This window comes from Hemibagrus wyckioides, unplaced genomic scaffold (genome assembly GCF_019097595.1).
Source record: "Hemibagrus wyckioides isolate EC202008001 unplaced genomic scaffold, SWU_Hwy_1.0 Contig18, whole genome shotgun sequence".
Lineage (NCBI taxonomy): Eukaryota > Metazoa > Chordata > Actinopteri > Siluriformes > Bagridae > Hemibagrus > Hemibagrus wyckioides.
In genome coordinates, this window is record NW_026690778.1 from 213903 (window position 1) to 230123 (window position 16221).

Genomic DNA, 16221 nt, shown 5'->3' on the forward strand with positions numbered 1-16221 from the left:
CAACACAGAAATGTTGGACTACTGAAAAGTATGAACATGTACAGCACTCAATACTTGGTCGGAGTTCCCTTTGCATGAATTACTGCAGCAATGCGGCGTGGCATGGAGACGGTCAGTCTGTGGCACTGCTGAGGTGTTATGGAAGCCCAGGTTGCTCTGATAGCGTCCTTCAGCTCTTCTGCGTTGTTGGGTCTGGTGTCTTGCATCTTCCTCTTCACAGTATCCCACTGATTCTCTATGGGATTTCTATGGGATTTCACAGGGTTTGCTGGCCAATCAAGCACATGGACACCATGGTCCTTAAACCAGATATTAGTACTTTTGGCAGTGTGGGCAGGTGCCAAGTCCTGCTGGAAAATGAAATCAGCATCTCCATAAAGCTGGTCAGCAGAATGAAGCATGAAGTGCTCTAAAACCTCCTGGTAGATGACTGTGGACCTGATAAAACACAGTGGACCAACACCAGCAGATGATACGGCTCCAAAAACCACTCCCCAAACTTTACACTGGACCTCAAGCAACTTTGGATTTTTTGCCTCTCCTCTCTTCCTTCAGACTCTGGGATCTTGATTTCCAAATGAAATGGAAAATTTATTTTCATCTGAAAAGAGGACTTTGGCCCACAGAGCAACAGTCCAGTCCTTTTTGTCCTTAGCCCAGGTAAGACACCTCTGATATCGTCTCTGGTTCAGGACTGGCTTGACACAAGGAATGCGACTGACACCAGCTGCAGTCCACTCCTTGTGAATCTCCCCCAGATTCTTGAAGGGGCTTCGTTTCACAATCCTCTCAAGGCTGCGGTTATCCCTGCTATTTCTGCACCTTTTCTATCACACTTTCTTTCCATTAAAATTTTATTAACGTGCTTGGACACAGCACTCTGTGAACATCCAGCTTCTTCAGCAATGACCTTTTGTGTCTTACCCTCCATGTGCAGGGTCTCAATGACCGTCTTCTGGATGTCTGTCAAGTCAGCAGTCTTCCCCATGACTGTGTAGCCTACTGGACCAGACTGAGAGACATTTAAAGGCTCAGGAAACCTTTGCAGGTATTTTAAGTTAATTAGCTGATTAGAGTGCGACACCATGAGTCTCCAATATTGAACTTTTTCACAATATTTAAATTTTCTGAGATACTGAAGTTTGGGTTTTCATTAGCTGTAAGCCATAATCGTCCAAATTAAAAGAAATAAACACTTGAGATATATCAGTCTGTGTGTAATGGCTCTATATAATACAGCAGTTTCACTTGTTGAATTGAATTACTGAAATAAATCAACTTTGCACCTGTATATATATATATATATATATATATATATATATATATATATATTAAGCCTTTAGATATTTTTATTTTACTCTAATTGGTCATGCTTGGTCAAATCATGGTTGTCATGGTTAGAATTGGATCATTATAATTACTCCCTTATCATCATCATCATCATCAGTGGTGAGGAAGACGAGGAGAGAGAACACGTGCTATGTACAATCGAGGAAAACACGTGAGCTTCCTCCAGCAGTGTGTATGTTCACATGTGAGCAGTGTAACACTTCAGTTCAGGTTCGTGATGCGGTGTGTCGTACCGAGACGCAGAGGTTCCACTCCTGAGAGAATCCTGCAGCGTGAGCTCGGACCGATAGGCGTCTCGATACTGACGGAAAGTCAGAAAACTCAACAGGTGACTCTGTCTGTGGGAAAAACGAGACTTATCACACTTTTCCAAGAGTTCAAGAACGTCCTGGAATAAACAAACAGGAAAAAAATACAGAGATTTTATAAACATGCGGCGTTTTTTGGTGACAGGTATATTAAGTGTGTGTGTGTGTGTGTGTGTGTGTGTGTACATACTAATCTGCAGGTGAGTCCCACCACAGCTACAGGAGCCTGAGCAGACTGAGAAACATCCAGCAGGTTGTACAGCAGCGTCTGGTTCTTATGATGAGCAAACAGATCAAACTCTTCCAGGATGAAGAACACTGGCTGACTGCTGCTTTTATCACCTGCAGACAGACAGACAGGGAGGAAGACAGACATGTAGACAGGCAGATAGACGGGCAGTCAGATAGGCAGGCATGTGGGCAGGCAGGTAGGCAGAGAGGTAGGCAGGCAGACAAACAGAGAAACAGACAGATAGGTAGGCATACAGACAGCCAGGTAGTCAGACAGACAGGCAGACAGGTAGGAAGACAGACAGACAGACAGGTAGGCAAACAGGAAGACAGGCAGGCAAGAAGGCAGACAGGAGGGAAGATAGACAGACAGGTGGGCAGACAGACAGGCAGGCAGGCAGGAAGACAGACAGAAAAACAGTTAGACAGGCAGGTGCACAGACAGGCAGACAGGAAGACAGACAGACAAACAGGTAGGCAGGCAGGAAGACAGACAGAAAGGAAGACAGCCAAGAAGGAAGACAGACAGACAGACAGACAGGTAGGCAGGCAGGCAGGCAGACAGACAGGTGCACAGACAGGCAGGCAGGCAAGAAGACAGACAAACAGGTAGGTAGGTAGGCAGGCAGACAGACAGGTGCACAGACAGGCAGGCAGGGAAGAAGACAGACAGGCAGGTAGGCAGGCAGGAAGACAGGCAGGCAAGAAGGCAGACAGGCAGGAAGAAAGAAAGGAAGGAAGACAGGCAGGAAGACAGGCAAACAGGTAATGGCAGACAGACAGACAGGCAGGAAGATAGACAGACAGGTGGGCAGACAGACAGAAAGACAGACAGGTAGGCAGACAGGCAGACAGACAGGAAGACAGGCAGGCAGACAGACAGGAAGGCAGGCAGGAAGACAGACAGACAGGCAGGTGCACAGACAGGCAGACAGGAAGACAGACAGACAAACAGGTAGGCAGGCAGGAAGACAGACAGGAAGAAAGACAGGTAGGTAGGTAGGTAGGCAGACAGACAGACAGACAGATGCACAGACAGACAGGCAGGCAAGAAGACAGACAGACAGGTAGGTAGGCAGGCAGGCTGACAGACAGACAGACTGGGTTATCAGTTACAGTAATATCACTCCCAAGTTTCTCTCACATTCACTTCTTTTGAATCATGTGATGTTGCCGCTCCTGTAACGTCCCAGCTGTATACACGACTCGAGAATTCCAGGAATACTGGAACACACTCACCAACACTTTGTCTCCTACGACGTTCTCCAGTTGAAGCTGGCGTGTGATCTCTCTCAGAGCGATCCGGTCGTCCATCTGCAGCAGACCTGCACGAGACACGCGGCCATGAACGGAGCCGTGACTTAAACCAGCAGCCTCTTTTAAACACACGCTCTTTTACACAACACTCACTGCTCAGGTGAACCTGCAGGACATTCATCTTCACCTCCTGCAAGTCCAGCAGCTCTCTCAGAGCACAACGTAGCAGCTACACACACACACACACACACACATACACACAACAGCTTAGTGTAAAGTACATGTGTGTATCCTAACCTAACAGAAGTAGCACACAGACATCTTCGTACCATGGTTTTAACAGATCCACATGGACCGATGATATGCAAAGAGTTACTCTCACCGTGAACCGCTGTCCTCCTTAACAGCTCCAACAGGTGCCTAAAACACACACACACAGAATACATCATACACACACACACACACACACACAGAATACATCATACACCTTTACAAAATATAGGTCTTAGCAGACACCTCATATAAAGAGTGCATTCTGTTCTAAAAACCCACTTGTACTTCGATTCCAAGCCCATGGGTTTACCCTCAGCACTCTCTGGACCTTCAGACATCAGAAGAACAATTTTAAAACAAAGATTAGCATGCAGAGTGCAGACGACAGCGGATAGTACTTTAAAATCGATGTTTTTACAGCATACTCCAGCACTTCCTCTACAAACATTTACACACATATCTGGGTGATTCTCACGAAATCTTGGTTTTAAAAATTTCAAACATGAAAATTTTAAAAATGCTTAAATTAACTTTTTTTTTTTAGACATTAGCAACAAAGTCTGGAGTGTTTGTGAACATTAATTTAAAAACTTTTACTTACCATTTAACACCTTTTTGAACATAATTTCCAAAATAAGTCCTAAAAAATCTCATTACTGCAACACTGTGAAAACATTAACACTGATAGAAAAGCAAATACATTTTCACAGTTTTAAAAATGGATTATTAATAGTCATGCACAGTTACTTCAAGTTCTGAAATAATATTTATTTTTAATTTAACAGTTTTTTAAATTTTGACTGATTTCTCTCATTACCGCAACACCGTCCACAATTTACAAACATTTTTTCTTTATATTTTGAAGAAACCTGACATTTTTTCAGAATGACGTGACAAACCTGAGAGAACATCATTTTAAGATTCTGCACATGCATTTAACATCAAAGTACTATATCTCTATTAATTAAATTAACATCTAATAATCATGAGTTTCAGTAATGATATATAGGTTTCAGTAATGAGGTTAATTATTTGGGTAATGATAATAAGTATACTAGTCTGAGATTTATACTGAGCCTTGTATACTTTTTCTTATACCTTGTATAAGAAAAACATTAAAACAGGAATAAACAGGACAACATTTCAACGTTTACCTAAAAAACATGAAGCATTTTACCATGGCACTAAAAAATAACTGACCACTGTCTTTTTTTCTTTTCATGTTGCTTCTTAGTCAGCTCTTCAGTTTTCTTTATTTTTCCAGTTTGTTTTCGTTTTTGATTCCTGGAAGCGGAAAGAAAGCATTACATTAAATTAGTCTCATAACATGGGGAAAAACATTTTATGTATACATCATCATATAGTATAGACTTGATGCTTACTCTGTGTGTGTGTGTGTGTGTGTGTGTGTGTGTGTGTGTGTGTGTGTGTGTGTGTGTGTTCTATACTGGGCCTGAAGTTGTGGGGTAGAGCTTAATTTTAGTCTTTGAAATGAATTGAAAAGTAAAGTAAAAAAGAAAATAAAAAAACAAACAAATTACTAACAGAAGAACAAATAACTGTTTATTTATTATGTAATTAAATTACTAAATTATAACAAAATTGTGCAGCAAATTTATTAGGCTGCTGTCACTTTAAGAATCACACGACCTCCATGCCTTAGTGTGGCGGGAATTTCCCCCAGTATGAACAGTCCACTCAGTCCAGCACCAAAGTCCTGTTATAGTAGTGGCTAAAGGGTTGTGTGTGTGTGTGTGTGTGTGTGTGTATACTCTCATGTACATTTCCTAACACTGTAGGGTGTTTATTGCTAATTACACCTGCTGTAACATCTCCAAACCTAACCTCTCTCTCTCTCTCTCCTAACCTCCCTCTTCTGTACTCCTCCAGCAGTTCTGGGTTTCTGTAGAATTTTTCCCTGAAATTTGTCACCCTAACCTTTGCTAAAGCTTTTTTTCACACTTGCTGATTGTCTACAATGAAACAAATCATAAAGCAAAATATCAACATTTAGGAAATTTGAAATTAATATTAAATTCATAAGAGATATTTAAAGTTCTCTTTACCACAACTGGCCTTAAATGGTTGCGGTGTTGCAGAGGATGAGGTGCCTCAAGATGTTTTGCTAACAATAGAGAAGCCATGATGGTTTTACTCATTATATATATATATATAGAGAGAGAGAGAGAGAGAGAGAGAGAGAGAGAGAGAATTTATTTTTTTAAATTCATGATTGGCATGGATATGGAACAGGATAATACATGAGACCATTCAGCAACGAATCTTTATAATCTTTATAATTGCGCTACCACCGTTTTGTCACAGCGGCGAGAGACTGCTGGTTTTGTTCCGGAAATTATTCATTTACTAATTAAGCACTGAGCGGGAACATGCACTAGGAGAATATTAAGAACAAAAGGCCCCCCTGGCAGCGGTGGGATTTGAACCCACGCCTCCGAAGAGTTGAAATGTGGATTGGCTGTCCATATCCTCCACCTCCTGTTGAAGTGGCTTGTTCATATGAACTTACAGCATGTGTGTCCAACCAGCATGGGAATGCAGCCCAAGGTTGTGGAACACTTATGCCGAGTTCACACTGCACGATTTTCAAAGTAGTCGGATCACTGTTGTTTTCACGCTGCACGACTGTCTGGGGGAGCATTCAGTTGCCGCTGTGTGGCGCATAGCGGTAAAGAGGAAGCACATGCACGACGAGGGTGGGACTCTAACCCACGCGTGCAGAGCACAATGGATTAGCAGTCCATCGCCTTAACCTCTCAGCCACCTCGTCAGGTGGCACCGCTTCCAAGGAGCCTTGTCAAAAGCAGGGGTTTTCTAATGGCGTGCAGGCTAGGAGGCTACCTTGCCAATGATTTGTATGCAGGTATTGAGGCATGCGGTCACGTAAACTGAAGGGTGCAGGCTAAGCATTCAACGAGAACCTAAGAGTTCTGTAGCATCCTAGTTTTTTTGCTCTCGTCTCGGACCAGGGGGCCTTTCAGACCTTTATCCTGCACTGTTTCCACGTTTTGCTGTTTTCAAGTCTGAGGCATAAGTTGCGGAACTGTGCTGGTGGACTACACTACCTCCAGCTGCCGAAACCCGGGATTAAACCAGGGACCTTTAGATCTACAGTCTAATGCTCTCCCAACTGAGCTATTTCAGCACCTCTGCCAGGGCTACGTGTGAGTGATCAGGTTTTTGTCGGCACGACTGCGCACCACGTCCAGACCGGCGAGGCAAACTTCTTTAGAAAGCGGTAGAGCTTTTTCCTTAAGGGCATAGACAGAAGGCATGGGAGCCTTACACCACTCAAATCCCACGCTACCTGAGGGCGCCGGTGGGGTTACACGTGAGTGGTAAGATGACGACCGAGTCATTCGGCCAGACAAGGAGGAAGCCTGGCACGGGCACTACAAATGGTCTGCCGTGCGACTAACACGCCTTCCGCTTCACCAGCTCTACAGGAGACATCTAACCATTCCCAAGGAAGGAGGGAGCTCGGCCTTGGCTCGCGGCAGGTCACTGACCTTGAATGGTCTCGGCTTAAGGCCCCGTGGTCAACCGCCACCCCTGTAGCCATGGGCGGAAGGAACGCTTCTGCTTAAAGAAGAATAAGAAATGTGTTTGAATCCACATTTTCTAAAGGTGACTATATTATTATTACTATTATTTTTTAAATTATTTTTTAACCAGTCTGCTCTGATAAAAATATTCAGCCTGATCTACCTAATAAAAATAATTATGTAGTTCAAGTAAGACTAGTCTTTGTATTTATTACTTAATTTTCTATATGTAAGAAATACTTCTTGCTCTAAATTTCTGCATTTCCTTAGTCATTGTTTTGGGTTTGCTCTACTTAACTTTGAGAGTTTTAAAAGTGTATTTTTATTGAAACTTAAACCTAATTTTTTTTAAAGCTTCCATATTACTTAACTTTGAGTGGACCCTACTTTGTTTTTCTAAATGTACTAGTCACATTTGAAAGTTACATTTACTCCCATTTTCTGGTCAGGAACTAGGCATTTCCTATGCATTACAGGTAAAATATGAATTGTGTAATTATGCATTTTGAAATGCAACTTCACCCAGCACAAGAATAAAAGGAAGGAGATTTTTTATTATATGCACACACTCATGAACAGTCAGTTCTTCCAAAATGCACTTGGTCCTGAATTTACACAACATGAAATAAAGTAAATACCAGATTTAACAAAACAACAACCACAGAGTAGTGCGACATGCATTGGGAGAACCTGAGAAAATGCTGTTTAACATGAACAACTGTAAAACAGGGAGCTTACTGTGACTACCTTCACTGCCGTCTGTATGGCTTTTAGGTTTGCAAGCTGACCCTGAGACTATGTACCTTAGAGGAAATGTTTTGTTCACATCCTGATTTTAGCACAGGGTTCTCAATCGTGGAGATCAAGGACCCCTGCCCTGCCCACTACAGATGACATAAACCAGGAGTCTTCAGTGAATCAGAAGCATGAAGACACCATCTGAGTCTCACTTCCACCATGAGAGTGAAGTGGGGAAAGACAACGTGAACAGGTATACAGAGCACTGATTAAATACAGTATATATTTATGACTCAGGTTTAGGATCTAGATGATAATATGTGTGGATGGGAGTATTCTACCTAATCTGGGGCATGAAGAGCTAATTGTGAGTGTTAGAGGAGCTAAACACGCAGCGCTAGCATGAGCATGTGAACTGAGTGCGCCATAGATTGGAAGGAAAACGGAACATCCACCAAAATATCCCCTTCTCAAATTTCAGACTCATCACCTATGTCAACTTACTTCACATCCAGTACAGTAGGTGGCGATAATGATCCTAAGGAGTTATTCACCATTAAACAAGAAGAAGAAGAAGAAGCAGCTCGACTCTCTGCTTGTCTGTCCATCAGTACCCAAAAATAAAAAAAGAAAAATATATATATTTAGCTGCACCCCGAAACTGGAATGCCCGCAAACCACACATCAAGATAATAATTGAACTAACAAGTCAACACCAACAGAAAGTTTCGGTCAGCAGGACCAAGCTAGCTATTGGCATTAGCGATTAGCATTAGCTGCTAGAGCTAACGCGACTGGCGCATAGAATATGTCATTTATTCATTAGCAATGTTACAAAAAGGCACCAAAGCGCGTGACATTAGACATCATTCTCACAAACTCCCGACTGGTTTTCATGACAAGTATCTAGACAACAATATCAAGTGTGGTGTCATTTCTTGTTAGCATATTAGCCACAGCTACGAGCTAAAGGTGAACATGCTATACACTCACCGGGCTTTCGGCAAGAAAAGTAGCCCAATATCTCGTACGGCTTCCAATAAGTTGTGGTTAATTCATTTTAATTCACAACCAATTATTTTTCCAATACCACTTATCAATTATTTGTACCAATCACAGGCTTAGTAATGGCACAGACCAAGCTAGCGATTAGCATTAGCGATTAGCTGCTAACGCGATTGGCGCATAAAATATGCTATTTATTCATTAGCAATGTTACAAAAAGGCACCAAAGCGCGTGACATTAGACATCATTCTCACAAACTCCCGACTGGTTTTCATGACAAGTATCTAGACAACAATTTTATAATATATATAATAATTATAATAATATTAATCCTCAATATTCTTGAATGGAGGCTTGTGCTCTAGTCATCTCTTAATTTTGCAAATTTCTCAAAATTTGCATTAGTCCACCCTCACAGGTTTTTTTTTAACATTTCACATGCTGAAAGTCTGAATTTGTCAAATGTCAGATTCATTCAATCACCGCAAAACAAAAGACTTGAAGAAACCAACTCGGGTAAAACAACAAATTCTGTGACCACATTAATAATCTGGGATTTTTCTTCAACTGCATTTTTTCCTATTTAAAATATAGAAAGTAAACAGTAGTTAATTTAAGATTCTGTACTCTTTCTAGGTGTCTATTTAAAGGTCAGATTTTCCTCATGTCTGATCTTTTTTACTGAAGCATGTGTTCAAGTGACACACTGATGCATTTGATCTAAAATGACTTGTAAGGTTTTGCATAAACTTGTGGTGTCCATGCAGCTCACATGCACACACTCATTTAAAGCAAAAAAGGCAACATGCTAAATGCTAGAAACTCAGAAAGCATAAATTTCAAAGATTTGACTTCAAGTTGTTGTCAAATAATATAATCTGTAAAACAAATTAATGTATTAAATAAAAAAAATGGCATTTGGACCCCACTATATATATTATGGCCTTAGCAAGGCTATAAAGTGTCCACCTTTTATATATTTCTTTTCTGTTTTGTACATCCCTTATTTTGAAGGCTAGTGTATTAATTTAAGTGTGTTCATTTTTGACAGAAATGGCCTCAATGTGTCTTGCTTCTTGTCATAGATAAATGTGAACTGTCTGAAAATGGAAAAATCGTGTTGGCAGTAGGACTAAAAGGCAACTGTAAGCAAACATTTTGATCAGTGGAGTTGAAATAAAGCTTATCTAACAGTTAGAACAGCTGTCCTGTGTTGTAATTATTTTATTGTTCATATTCTTATTATTAACATGAGTTAATCATAGTGGACTTTATACTGGACAATGGCAGCACACAGAGCGCTTACTCTAAATAAATTATGTTTATTATTATTTTTGTATGATATGGTGATGGAGTTCTAATTGAAACACTACAAACTAAAATATTTATGCTGTATTATTGGAGTACATGCCCACAAAATAAACAGCACACAGGTGATATTTCAGGAGTTTGGTGTCTGTAAACAGCTGTCTGTAGTTTTAACTCAGATCAGATCAAATCACTTTATTGTCACATCACCATCCACACATGTAGAAGTGAGTGAAATTCTTGAGTACAGCTCCAGACATTGCAGTAGAATATGTAATGTACAAATTTAAATACTTCTATATATAGTCTGTAATCAGCCTGTACAGTCTAAATTGCAATCTAAACATATACTTGGATAAACAGTATGGTAATGACATATGATACATTATTATAGAGTATACACAGTAGACATGGCACAGTATATTACAGTGTGATCATGTATAACAGTGCAGTGTGTGTTACAGTGTGATCATGTATAACAGTGCAGTGTGTTACAGTGTGATCATGTATAACAGTGCAGTGTGTGTTACAGTGTGATCATGTATAACAGTGCAGTGTGTGTTACAGTGTGATCATGTATAACAGTGCAGTGTGTGTTACAGTGTGATCATGTATAACAGTGCAGTGTGTGTTACAGTGTGATCATGTATAACAGTGCAGTGTGTGTTACAGTGTGATCATGTATAACAGTGCAGTGTGTGTTACAGTGTGATCATGTATAACAGTGCAGTGTGTGTTACAGTGTGATCATGTATAACAGTGCAGTGTGTGTTAGTGTGATCATGTATAACAGTGCAGTGTGTGTTACAGTGTGATCATGTATAACAGTGCAGTGTGTGTTACAGTGTGATCATGTATAACAGTGCAGTGTGTTACAGTGTGATCATGTATAACAGTGCAGTGTGTGTTACAGTGTGATCATGTATAACAGTGCAGTGTGTGTTAGTGTGATCATGTATAACAGTGCAGTGTGTGTTACAGTGTGATCATGTATAACAGTGCAGTGTGTGTTACAGTGTGATCATGTATAACAGTGCAGTGTGTGTTACAGTGTGATCATGTATAACAGTGCAGTGTGTGTTACAGTGTGATCATGTATAACAGTGCAGTGTGTGTTAGTGTGATCATGTATAACAGTGCAGTGTGTGTTACAGTGTGATCATGTATAACAGTGCAGTGTGTGTTAGTGTGATCATGTATAACAGTGCAGTGTGTTAGTGTGATCATGTATAACAGTGCAGTGTGTGTTACAGTGTGATCATGTATAACAGTGCAGTGTGTGTTACAGTGTGATCATGTATAACAGTGCAGTGTGTGTTACAGTGTGATCATGTATAACAGTGCAGTGTGTGTTACAGTGTGATCATGTATAACAGTGCAGTGTGTGTTACAGTGTGATCATGTATAACAGTGCAGTGTGTTACAGTGTGATCATGTATAACAGTGCAGTGTGTGTTACAGTGTGATCATGTATAACAGTGCAGTGTGTGTTACAGTGTGATCATGTATAACAGTGCAGTGTGTGTTACAGTGTGATCATGTATAACAGTGCAGTGTGTGTTACAGTGTGATCATGTATAACAGTGCAGTGTGTGTTACAGTGTGATCATGTATAACAGTGCACAGGTATAAATGTGATTCACAGGATGAATGTCATGTCATATGCACAGACAGTGTACAATGCACAGTGTGTTCACAGCCTGTGCATATGATTGCAACAGAGCATAGAAATAGAAATCACATTCATTTAACTAAGTTTGTGTGTAATAATCGGGAGACTTCACTGGAAGCGGGGACCAAACCCAGATCTCTGTGGTAGTCGCGAACTCCTGCACACAGTGTAACAGACCCACATGCTGAACAATTAAAGCGTTGCTTTATTAACATGAATCAAACGAAACCAACACAAGACACGGGACAAATAGAACATGATTAACAAAATACAAGGAGAACATGGAAACCTAGTTTTAGAATTTTTGTGTTCACTCTGAGAAAATTCCTGAGTCGCGCTGAATTCAGGGAAGAGATGCTAAAGAACTACGCAGAGACAGTGATTAAATAGCAGAACTCTTCGAAATTTAATGAGATGAACAGGGAGTATTTATACAGAAGAAAGGTATAATCTTCATTATTATCTATAGGTAAACAAAAGACGTCAGCAGAATCAGACGTGGTGGTTGACGTGTTCACTGGCAATTTTGCGAGTTTACTACGACAAGGCCTATCTAAGATACAGAAGACTGTCACTGAGTGTCTGTGTTCAGCACATGTTGTCCAAACAGAACAGAAAGAACTTCTAGGACAAAACAAAGAATATCACGGTAATAAGATGAGGTCATGAACAAATGGTGACACACCCTCAGCCAAGGGCCGCAGCCAGTCCAAGACAGAGCGTGCCGAGATACAGAATATATCAATGCCCTCTTAGGTCCAAACAGGACCTGTGCACGTTCCTAGGGAGCATCAAAACAGTCTTACTGCCAACTGGGCCATCCCACAGCCCCAACCTCACACTAATTACCCTTTAAGGCCACGCATGACAGAGGTTAGAGTGTGGTCCTGTCCAGCAGAAAGCAAGATGTACTTCATTGTACTGATTGGAACTGCTACATAAGTATCGTGTTAACTAGGGCATCTACAGATTTATTTGACTGCAAACAAACAGTAGCATTTACATTTACAAGATTTATCAGATACTTTTATCCAGAGCAACTCACATTTACACAGCTGAGCAGTTAAGGGGTAAAGGGCTTTCAAGTGAGCAAAAGGGTGAAGCAAGTGAGCACAAGGCTGAAGGCAGGAAGTGATGAAGGAGTCTTCTTATAGGTTGCATGGAGTCAGCTGACCAGGCAGGGCGTGGCACCAAGTAGACTGGGGGAACCAATTAGGCTTCTTCCTAGACAGAAGACACAAACATCTCCACAAACAAAAGAAAACACAGAAGTAATACCAAGAGTAGGGAGGAAACCAGAGTAAACCCACACAAGCACAGGGAGAACATGCAAACTCCACACAGAATGACCCCTGCCTGTTTAAACCCAGGATCTTCTTGTTGTGAGGTAACAGTGCTAACCACTAGGCCACCGTACTGCCCCCAGCTTTCACCTTTGCTTTTTGCATTGGTAATTGAACCCTTAGCAATTGCCATTCATACTGAACAATTGGGAGAGCTGGTACAGTTCACAAAATCTCAGAATGATTTTGCTCGCTGGTCAGCTCTCCCCATTTCTCTGGCTGGTCGTTTAAACTCAGTAAAGATGAACATTTTGCCTAGATTTCTGTATTTATTTCAGTGTGTTCCAATTTTTATATCTAAAACTTTCTTTAAGACTTCAAACCAACACATCTCATCTTTTATTTGGAACAAATGACCAGCCAGAATCCCCAGGGAAATACTTTAAAAACCAAACTGCCCTTCAAAATTTCTTATTTTACAACTGGGCGACAAATATACAATCTACACTGTTCTGGTTTCAGAGTCATTTCGGACTCTGTGATTGGGTCCCAGATTGAGTCAGTGTTGAAGAGGGTTCTTGCTCCCCAGTCTCACCATCCTGACCAGCTGCACTACTGTGTGGTCCTCTTACTGCCATCTCACGTTTTCCTAACAGTAATTCCATTGTCCAGCAATTATTTCTACAGTTGTCAATGATATCTACATTGATAATATTTTTCCTAGCTTTTCTAACACAAAAATTCCCCCTTCTGTTCATGTTTTTAGATATTTTCAGTTCCAAAACTTTGTTAAAAACTCATTTCCCAACTTTTCGGATCTTCCACAAAAATCCCATCTAGATCAAATTCTTGAAGTACTTTCAGATAAAGGTTGTTTCCAACACATTAACATATATTTTGCACTTTTTTTAAAATATTTGGTATTATAAATCTCATTTATATAAAATTATACCTCATTTTTGAGTACTTTTTACAGCGGGTCAAATTGACCCAAAGATAACAGGAGGGTTAAATGATTGGAGTTTGCCAAATACTTTGATTTAACTGTTTTTAGAGAAACAATAATCAGAAAGAAGACATTCTTAAAAAAGAGAGATTTGATTTGAAACCTGAACTGTTATCAGGACCATGCTGAACACCTTCTGACCAATCCAAATCAAGTATAAATTTTAATGTCAATACTGCACATAATTATCAAATAAAAGTCTATCCAGCTGTTATGCAAAAGTCTGTAATAATGTTTCTCTTAAGCGTTTTAATTAAAATCCATATTGTGGTGTAATTTATACACATTGATTTGTCCATCATGACTTTTGGACGCTTTATTATGTCCATTTTATGATGAAAAATGAATATAAACTGCTATCTACTGGTTTCCTGTCAGGGTTGTGGACTGTTTTCTGGCCACTAGAGACCCCCACTGCCTTTTTGTTGGTTTCCAGTCTCTGTCATTATGTCTAATAGGTGTCCCCTGTGCTTTGTTTAGGTTTGTGTATTTAAGTCACAGGGACCTTCAAAGATGATGAAAATACTCAGATCTGTGCCTCAGCAGAATCTTGCCTCTTAGGTCTACAAGCTATGACGTGTTTTTGCTATGACTGTTAATGATGTTTTAGAAAAATCTCAAGTGTGATCAGTGGAAATCACATGTACCTAAGCTATATTTTTAGCACCACATGTTTAGCTTGGTTTATCACCAGTCTTCTATCATGTCTTCTTTTACATTTAGTTCAATCTACAAGCAACAACAACACTTTATTCACCTTCAGAGTTTAAGATACTGGGAACAGGAAAGTCACTCACACAATACATCATTTCACACCTCATATCAACCATATAGCTTGTAGGCAACCAGTTTAAAAAAATAGTAAACATTTTGCATTTAGGTCTATAAAAATTAAAATGGATCAGTTGGTCATAACCCTATTTGTCTTTATATACAATTCTCCTGATGTGAAGGAAAACTCACACGAACCAGTGAGTTAAATGCTTAGCTAGCCAGGCTGCAAATATAAACATGCAAAATAATAAGACACAGACCGCACAACATTTCAGTCACAACCTTACAAGGAGCATATTCTCAGCAGCTACTAATGAACTAATAGAGGTGTAGATGACATTTATAGGTACTGATATTCATACCTCTGGAGGAAACAAGGCACTGCTCATCATCTGGCCGGTTGTAACCCCTAATAACACAGTGGGATGTTTGTACATAGCAGGGACTGGGAGGAGGAATGAAGAGAAATGTGAAACAGTTACAAAACATATACTTATAAGTTACACTCATACAGTATGTGAAAAACTATACTTTTTTGTTATGGTGTTTTTTGGAGAATTTATTTAATTTCAGAATAAGGGAGTAACCTATTAAAAAACAAGGAAACGAACGGTTTTGAATACTTTCTACAATATATCAATGTCCCATTTTATATACATATTACAGATGCAGCTCCACAATACATGTTTTTTCCCATTCAAGATCGGATGCTTCCCAGATGGGGAGAGTAAGCATGAGATTTGTGCGGAGTTCTTTTCACATTTCTCCTCTCTCTCTTCTGTCTTCACAGTAACCTTTGTACTCATTCACTCTAACACTAATTTAGGGACACAAATAGCAGAGACCATGGATATGACTAAGCAAGCCTATTATGTCAAACCATAATAAAACAACTCACCTTGAAGAAGCCTGTTTGAAGTTACATTACCCTCCATTAGAATTTAGCTTGCATTTAGAAGGATGTACTGTTATGGCTAGCTCAGCAGTGAAAGACCTGGGTGTAATATTAGACAGCAACTTGTCCTTTGAAAATCATATTTCCACTATTACTAAAACAGCCTTCCACCTTAGAAATATTGTCAAGCTTAGGAACATTTTGTCTGTATCTGATGCAGAAAAGCTAGTTCATGCATTCATGACCTCCAGACTGGACTATTGTAATGCATTACTAGGTGGTTGTCCTGCATCTTCAATAAACAAGTTTGAAGAATGCAGCTGCCAGAGTTCTTACCAGATCAAGAAAATATGATCATAAAACCCCAATATTATTATCCCTGCACTGGCTACCTGTTAAGTCTAGAATTGATTACAAACTAGCACTACTTACATACAAGGCTCTAAATGGTTTAGCTCCCACGTATCTAACCAGTCTTCTGACATGCTACAATCCACCACGCTCTTCAAGATCACAAAACTCTGGACTTCTGGTAGTTCCCAGAATATTAAAGT

General features: G+C 40.1%; 1 protein-coding gene and 2 non-coding genes across 3 annotated transcripts; all 3 read right to left on the minus strand.

Annotated features, from left to right (window-relative positions):
• Window positions 1–1528: 1528 nt before the first annotated feature.
• LOC131349949 (origin recognition complex subunit 4-like) lies at window positions 1529–4697 on the minus strand. The gene is made up of 6 exons (XM_058385361.1): window positions 3699–4697; window positions 3476–3566; window positions 3300–3375; window positions 3114–3214; window positions 1849–2034; window positions 1529–1738 (listed from the first exon to the last, which is right to left on the minus strand). Exons 1-6 carry the CDS (start codon window positions 3875–3877, stop codon window positions 1529–1531), a joined length of 843 nt encoding a protein of 280 aa, XP_058241344.1. The 5' UTR covers window positions 3878–4697.
• Window positions 4698–6128: 1431 nt separating this feature from the next.
• trnas-gcu (transfer RNA serine (anticodon GCU)) lies at window positions 6129–6210 on the minus strand. The gene has a single exon. It is a non-coding gene; the product is annotated as a tRNA-Ser (tRNA).
• A 302-nt stretch (window positions 6211–6512) lies between these two features.
• Window positions 6513–6585, minus strand: trnay-gua (transfer RNA tyrosine (anticodon GUA)). Its single transcript has one exon. It is a non-coding gene; the product is annotated as a tRNA-Tyr (tRNA).
• Between the last annotated feature and the right edge of the window lie 9636 nt (window positions 6586–16221).